Here is an 8,041-nt window from a genome sequence, read left to right as displayed (position 1 = left end):
GGGGTTTCCATAGTTTGTCTACACGTGTATTAGTAATTGTAGACTTTGATTTGGTCAATATTACGTGACTTCTTCCTATATAGGTTTCCCAAATGTCGAGGTAGGTGGCTGTGATTAATTTGGCTTCATTGGGATTTGTCTACACATGTCATTAGTAATTGCAGACTTTGATTTGGTCAATGTATTGTGAATTCTTCCTCTATTTTGTAATAGCTCCTTCATTTCAATGATTTCTTGATTTTTAACTCTCTCATCATATCTTCGATCAGCAGTCAAAATAATATCTTAAGATTAATAAATCATGCTCCAACACGAAGAGCGTGGAAACATTGAAAGATTTAAAACCCAATGGAAAAAAAATCTAAGTTAAAGAAAAAAAATTACAATATCTTTGTTTAATTTCTGAATACTTCAGAATTCAATAAAAAATTTAATATAAATGCTTCAAAATTCATATTTGAATACTTCATAATTCATAAAAGTATCAAAATTGTCTCATTAAAACCTTGCATTAAAACCTTGCCAAAGTAAAATCTAATAGGAAAAAACTAAGCAAAGAAAAAGGAGTATAATTTGTATTAACTTCACTTTAAAAGTACATGTTTTATAAATCTTTAAGATAATGCATTCCAATATTATGGATGTTATAACTCAATTTTGATCCATTTGCTTTTAATTTAATTTTAAAGAGATTAAAATTTTAAATTAAAAGATTAGAGGCTTAAATACAAAATTTCAAAGCTTTAAAGATCAAATTGAAAATGGTCATTCCCAGACCAAAATGATGTCATTTCAACATGCACTGTTCTTCTTCTTCTTCCTTTAGAGTTGAAAGTCCGCCGGTAAAGAAGGGAAGGAAAGTTGAAATGCCAGCATCCTAATCCTACCAAAACACAAATATCAATTCCTATCATCAAGGCATATAATCGGCATATTTTAATTGTTACGTATAAACTACAAAGGAAATTTGTTAACAAAACAACTGAATATTTTGTTCCTTAATATTAAGATTGAGAAACTGAAATGCCGAAAATATCATCCTATAGCTTAAAAATCCTCGTGCGTTTCCTACAAGGACTAACATGATTTGTCAATTCACTTCTTTCTTTATAAATCTTCAATATTGCATTATTAGTACAACACTCACCACATCTTTAATTCCACACTTTATTTTCGGACTTGAAAACTTTTATTTTGAAAATGCTCCACCAAGAATGAAGTGATTGTCGCATGTGTGCGGCGTCGCGGCGATCGTCCACCCTCATGAAAAATTGTATTGGTGTATTTGGCAAAATATGAAGAGACAATGAATTCTTGTCTCTTATAAGTGGAAAATTTGAATGGAAACCGCCACCTAGTATTCTGGTCATTAGAAACCCTAACTGGTCACAAAGATTGGGTATAGAGACTGGTTGCGTAAAGAAAAGGTATTAGCACCCCAACTACTCTCTACCTAAGGTAAGCTGCATTGTTTTGTTATTTGATAAAATCTAAAGTCTTGTTGTGGTTTCTAATTGTTAGTCCTCTCTCTCTAAGTTTTAAGAAAAGCCCTCCTCTGTAAGGAGGTTATTATCTTAATGGGGTAAAACCTAATTGTTCTATGTTGTCAACAAAAAAATAATTTTTTTATTTTAAAGAATACATTTTACATACAAATTTGTAATCCCTGATATTAAAACAAAACAAAATAAAATTTTTATTGTTTTTGAAATTTTGGTCAATGTTCTCTTGACTTTATTAAACTAGTTATTAAAGCCAAAATGAATGCACAAACATTATTTTTTGGTGCATGAAAAATACAAAATGATTTTTTAGCTTTGAGACACTTGGCCGTATGCACAAAAATATTTTTTTCAAAATTTTTTTTAAGTTGATGAAAACCGTGTATTTAAATACCGGATTTTGTATTTTTAACAACATAAAAATATATTCCAATACTAATATAAAAGGCATAAAAATACACAAGGAAATAGTAAAAAAAAAAAAACAGGGCCGGATCCAGCTCATCTACTATAGGCGGGGTTGATGTCCCGATCCAGACCCATACTGCATTTTACAGCAGAACGTGAAAATATTCATGTTTTGCATGCAAACATGCAGGCGACTCTGGCAGGGAAACAAACAGTGGGGAGGAGGCAGTTACCTGAAGCAGAGGCGTCGCTAGTGGTTCGCGATGGCACGCTGTGGTGGTTACAGGCGATGCCGCTTCTTCTCCTTCAGCCACCTCTGTCCCTGTTTTCTTCTCCCCTTTTTTTATTTTGATTCCACGTTCGCCTTGCTCTCTCTCCCCCTTCTTCTTTCCTACTTTTTTTTCTTTTTCGGTCTTCCCCCTCTCCTTTTCTACTCTCTCTCTCTCCTCTTCTTTTTCTTCTCTCCCCTATTTTGTTTTTCTTTTTTCTGCTCTGTTTTTTATTCTTTTCTTTCTCTTTTTTTTTTTCCCGTTCTTTCACCCTTTGTTTTTTTTGTCAAGCCTCTTCTCTACCTCTGTATTTATAGGCAGAGAAGGGCGGTGGGAATGCCCTGCCTCTGTCCGGTCAGGGGATAGGGGAGGGTGGACGGGCGCCACCTGGGGGCTTGTCTCCTTTGTTTTTTGGTCTGTGGTAGGCCATCAGTCAGTATTCAGGCAAGTGGGGTACTTAGGTCGGCATCTTTTTGAGTTTTAGGAGAGAGCGGGGGAGGAGAAATGTCGGTGAAAACAGGGGAACAAAACCTTCTTATTCCACTATTTTATGCGTATCCAAGGGAAGAAGAAAAGTTGCAGTGCCGTTCAAAACGGCACCGTTTTGGGCTTTTCCATTTTTTTTATGAACAGTGTGTGAAACGGCTCCATTTTGGGCATAACACATCGTTTCATTAAAATAAAAATGGTGCCAAGCTTATGTCAAAGTACAAATCAGTCCTCAATTTATGATTAGTTCAATCGAGTCCTCAATTGCAATTTTTATTTTTAAAATCAATTCAATTGTATCCCTGTCAAATTCAATCACCGACTCTAAAGTTGTTTGCGTTTTCCAAATTGGTCCTTGGTCTCGAATTAGTGCAATTTGACCCTCAATTGAGCAATAAACTTCAATTTTTTTTTAATTTAGCCCCTGATTCAGTTTTAATTATAGTCCCTATATTTACGCGCCTTTTCTATTTTGGTCCTTGGTTTCAGATTTCTTCAATTAAGTTCCTGATTAGCCATCAAACTTCAATATTTATGCAATTAAGCCCCTGATTTGATCAAATTAACTCTCAAAAATTATAATTTGACCCCAGAACTTTAATTTATTCCAATTAAAGCCCAAATTAACTCCAAAATCAATTTTTTTTGCAATTAAAACCTCCATAAATTCAATTAAACCTTTAATAAAACTTAATTGAGTTCATAAACATCTGAGTTTGAACTTTTCTTTCTCAAATTGAATTTTCTTTATCAACAGGGCTCTCGTCAATCAATAAAATACCGTCAAATTCCAATCTTTGTATTTTTGAACCTCCTCAACCAATTTTTAACTATTTTTTGAGCGTTTTGACATCCTTTTTTCACTATTATATTATTTTGATAATATATTTTTTTATATGTTTTTATTTTTTAAAAAGAAAAAAAATATGAAATGAAGAATAACTCAAAAATGAGTTATGACAGTGATAATAGTAAATATTACCAATAAATAATTCCCTAGTTTTTCTCTCATTCAGTCACCTGGTTATCTCAAGCATTTCTTGCTTTGGGATCCTTTAAAAGTTATTAAGGAATATCATCAAGACATCGACAATATTCACACTCATAGCTCTGCCCTTGACCCAACGAGTATTTATGTGCTGATAGCTCTGCCCTTAATTTTCCACAAGAAGATCCAAAAGCCGAATGGTTTGGTGTGCGTTTTCCACGATAATGGATGCCATCCAAGGGAGCCCCTCAAGCTCACCTACCTTGCAATTATAGTGAGCCCCTCAAGCTCACCTACTTGACATCAAGATATTTTGGGGAATGATTTACAGTTCTAGGAGTCTTCTACATGTATATTTTTCTTGCTTTGAAAAATAAAAACTGAAAAGAAAGATCTAGGAAAGGACTCCCAAGACTCTATCGACCCTGTAGTCTTGGACTTGGTCGTGTTAACAATTGTTTTAGTGGTCTGTGTTAATTAGCTTATATATATATGTCCTCTATAAGAAAAGAAGTTGCAGAAGTTAGTGGTTTGGAGCCTCTTTATACAAATCTTCTAGGGGTCAATCACTATACTTATTAAGTTGGGAGGTGCATAGTCATGTGGGTGTTTTTGCTGATGATGATGTCACTATTATTGTGTCCAGTAGCAGAATCAACGGCAAGCCCAGATGTAAAACCTGGCTGCCAAGATAAGTGTGGGGATGTTAGTGTTCCTTACCCCTTTGGGATTGGAAAAGAAAGCTGTGCCATGAACGACGACTTCTTTCTAAACTGCACTTCAGGCGCTGATGGGCAACCTGAACTGTTTTTTCGAAGAAACATGCCTGCTCGCAATATATCAGTGCTGGAGGGCACAATAAGTGCCAGCTTATACACTGCTTTCGCCTGCTATGACAAAACTGGGAGCAGGACAGCCAATTACTCACAGTCTTTCAACCTTGGATCAGGCCCCTTCACGTTGTCAGACACCCGAAATGTATTCACTGTAATTGGTTGCGATACCATGCCCCTGGTGACCAACTATGAGGTGACATATGGAGCTGCCTGTCTCTCCTTGTGCACAGAATATGTGAACATGTCCGATGGAAATCCTTGCTTAGGTTCTGGATGCTGCCAAACCTCAATCCCCAAGGGCCTCAAATCACTTCATATTTCATTATTTAGTTTATACAACTACACGAACGTTTCGGACTTCAATCTCTGTGGATTTGCTTTTTTAGTGGACAAGAACTCCTTGAAGATTTCAGATTGGCCGCTCTCTCGCAAGCCAAAATATGGAAAAGATGCATATACAGCAGATGTTGTGATTGAATGGGTAGTTGAAAATAAGACGTGCGAACAGGCCAAAGCTAATGAAAGTGCATATGCTTGTGGCGCTAATGCAAATTGCACCTACCCTGAGATTGGTCAGGGATATCGTTGCTCATGCAATGAAGGGTTCGAAGGAAATCCTTATCTCCGAGAAGGATGCCAAGGTAAACTGGTTATTGCTTCTATTTATTCGGCACTATTTGTTTTTTACAGTTTTTTTTTTTTTTTTTTGAATTTGTATATTCAGGTTTTTTCCACTAATATTTTTAACATTTACAACAGATATAGATGAATGCAAGGTTTTAAAAAACCCTTGTAAAGAAGGTACTTGCGAGAATGTGATTGGAGATTACAATTGTCGATGTCCACGTGGCAAGTACGGTGATGGTAAAACAGGTTGTCAAAGAGGTAGTATCATCACAATTATTGCAGGTAATTAGCTTTCTTTGCATTTTCTTGTAAGCATTGAAATTCAGCTAACTTCGGTTGATCAGTTTTTTATGTTATTTTATTTTTTTTATATTTAATGGGATGTTGATTCATCTATTATTAATTTTTTTCATCTAATTAAATTAAAATTAGCTTATTTATTTTAGTTGGATCTATAATTCAAGTCATATAATTTTTTTCTCTCTCCCTCTCTCTCTCTCTCTCTCGTGTTCTTCGATTAATTGTTTTAGCTTTGCTTCCTTTCTTCTCCTTCTGGCTGCTATTGGTGTTGAGGAGACCATGACATTTGAGGTAGCTTTTGATCGGAAGGCTAACGAAGGCTTGATTTTAACTTGACTTGATAGTTCAAGGGATCAAAATAAATTAAAAAATAAAACATCACGAATTTAGTTGGATTAACGAAGCTCATGGTGGCTATCAATCAATTACAAGAGAAGTTAGTAAATAAATATTTTCCCTTGATTTGATTTTGAAAGTAACGTCCTTCTTTGACATTTGCTTGCAGCTGTTGGCGCAAGCATACTCCTTGTGGTTATTTGTCTGCTACTCTACATGATCTGCACGAAAAGAATAAAGGAGAAGAACTTCCAAGAGAACGGGGGAAAATTTTTAAAGAATCAACGAGTAAGGATTTTCAGTGAGGCAGAGCTGGCAAAGGCAACCAACAATTATGCTGATGATCGGAAACTCGGGGAGGGTGGTTTTGGTTCTGTTTACAGTGGAGCTTTAACAGATAATACAGTGGTCGCTGTCAAGAAGTCCAAAGGGGTGGACAAAGCTCAGATGAATGAGGAATTTCAAAAGGAAATGAGCATTGTTTCACAGGTCAATCACAAGAATGTGGTAAAGCTCTTGGGCCTGTGTTTAGAGACCAAAGTTCCATTACTGGTCTATGAGTTCATCTCAAATGGAACTCTTTCCAAGCACATCCACGACAAAGGTTCCCGGATATTGGCTTCCTGGACCAATCGTTTGAGGGTAGCATCGGAGGCTGCGCTTGCGCTTGATTATTTGCACTCTCTGGCAGACCCTCCAGTTATTCATGGAGATGTCAAGTCAGTAAACATACTTCTAGACACTAATTACACAGCAAAAGTAGCAGATTTTGGAGCTTCGGTGCTGATGTCTCCTGGCCAAACCAATATCTTAGCTACAAAAATACAAGGGACTCTAGGCTACCTGGATCCTGAGTATCTTATGACGGGTATTTTAACCGTTCAAAGTGATGTCTATAGCTTTGGGGTAGTTCTTGTGGAGCTTCTTACTGGAGAGATGCCAAACTCCATTTCCAAGTCTGGAGAGAAACGGAACGTTATTCAACACTTCATCTCAGCACTGGAAAATAATCATCTCTTCAAAATTTTGGATTTCCAGACGGTTGATGAAGGTGAAATGGATGAGATAGAAGCTGTAGCTGAGCTTGCAAAAGTGTGTCTACATAGCATGGGAGTAAACCGGCCAACCATGAAGGAAGTGTCCGATGAGCTTGCTAAGCTGAAAGCTCTTCATCAGAAATCATTGGCTCAGCAAAATAGCGAGGAAACAGAACACTTGTTAGGCGAATCATCACAATCTTTCTGCAAGAATGCAAGTCCTCCCATGGATCAATCCCAGACTGTGATATCATTGCAGATCGAGAACTACACTAACAGCAATTAAAGTCAGGCCACAATCAGTTTCCAACATTCAATAAGTCAGATAGCTCCATTAATAAATTGTAGATTATGGCTATTGATGTTCTTGAGTTATTGTCTCTAGTAATTCTCCTGGAACTTGGAAGCTTGACATTTTTCAAGAATCCAAATTTACCTTATCTTTTGTCACCTGTGTTCAAATAAAAATTGTGTTTACAGGACTAATTAATATACTCTCTCAAAAAGAAATTGTTTTGCGAAATTGACAAGTACCTTCGATTTCCTAATGAAACCAGATTCAATGATGTTACCTACAATCACAGACAGAGAAAGATCCACAGCTAGCTCAAATTTCCATAGCATACAAATTCTTACCAAAACAAGATTCCCATCATTTTCTAGCCATTGCATGAGCAGCTGTAACCATAGTTTTGGCAAGTCTCAAGTTTCGGTTCAGGGGAATTAATTTGGGTTAACTTAGTTTTTTAATTTTATAAAAAGTTAAAATAACATCATTTAAACAAAATTTAAAAAAAAAAATCAACATATTTTGATTGAGTCTCGGATCAACTAGATTTTTTATTAGGTTAATTATCCTAATTATTTTGAAATCATTTATGATCTAAGCTCTGAGTTACCAGAATCATAAGTTCACCATCAAGTCAGGTCAGGTTTTAAAATAGTTGTTATATTTTATAGAAATAAGCTTTTCATTTACCTCTTTTTATTAGAATAAAAGGAATAAGTTGATTGCCTTTAATTTTGATTTTGTAAAAAAAAAATAAAAATAAAAAAAGTAAAAACATGCATGTTCGGAATAAAAATTAAAAGAAAAATCCATACCTTCTCTTTTATATATATATATTTGAAATGAGAACATTAAAAAACACTAGAAAATACATGTATCATAGAAAACCAAGAAATTAAACCTAAGAGTCATGAAGTCTAAGAGATACTAATAGATATTCAATGTATATAACATTTACAT

General features: G+C 35.4%; 1 protein-coding gene across 1 annotated transcript; it reads left to right on the top strand.

The window, feature by feature from the left end:
• Nucleotides 1-3,985: 3,985 nt before the first annotated feature.
• Nucleotides 3,986-7,143, top strand: LOC118059875 (wall-associated receptor kinase 2). The gene is made up of 3 exons (XM_035072874.2): nt 3,986-5,133; nt 5,252-5,401; nt 5,925-7,143. Exons 1-3 carry the CDS (start codon nt 4,257-4,259, stop codon nt 7,076-7,078), a joined length of 2,181 nt encoding a protein of 726 aa, XP_034928765.1. The 5' UTR covers nt 3,986-4,256; the 3' UTR covers nt 7,079-7,143.
• The last annotated feature ends 898 nt before the right edge of the window (nt 7,144-8,041 follow it).

Source organism: Populus alba, chromosome 4 (genome assembly GCF_005239225.2).
Source record: "Populus alba chromosome 4, ASM523922v2, whole genome shotgun sequence".
Lineage (NCBI taxonomy): Eukaryota > Viridiplantae > Streptophyta > Magnoliopsida > Malpighiales > Salicaceae > Populus > Populus alba.
This window is presented reverse-complemented; position numbering and strand designations above follow the sequence as displayed.

Coding starts and splice junctions, on each gene's coding strand:
- LOC118059875 (XM_035072874.2), top strand. CDS start 4,257: ATGTGGGTGTTTTTGCTGATGATGATGTCACTATTATTGTGTCCAGTA. Junction 5,134..5,251: donor TCTCCGAGAAGGATGCCAAG/GTAAACTGGTTA, acceptor CATTTACAACAG/ATATAGATGAATGCAAGGTT. Junction 5,402..5,924: donor TATCATCACAATTATTGCAG/GTAATTAGCTTT, acceptor ATTTGCTTGCAG/CTGTTGGCGCAAGCATACTC.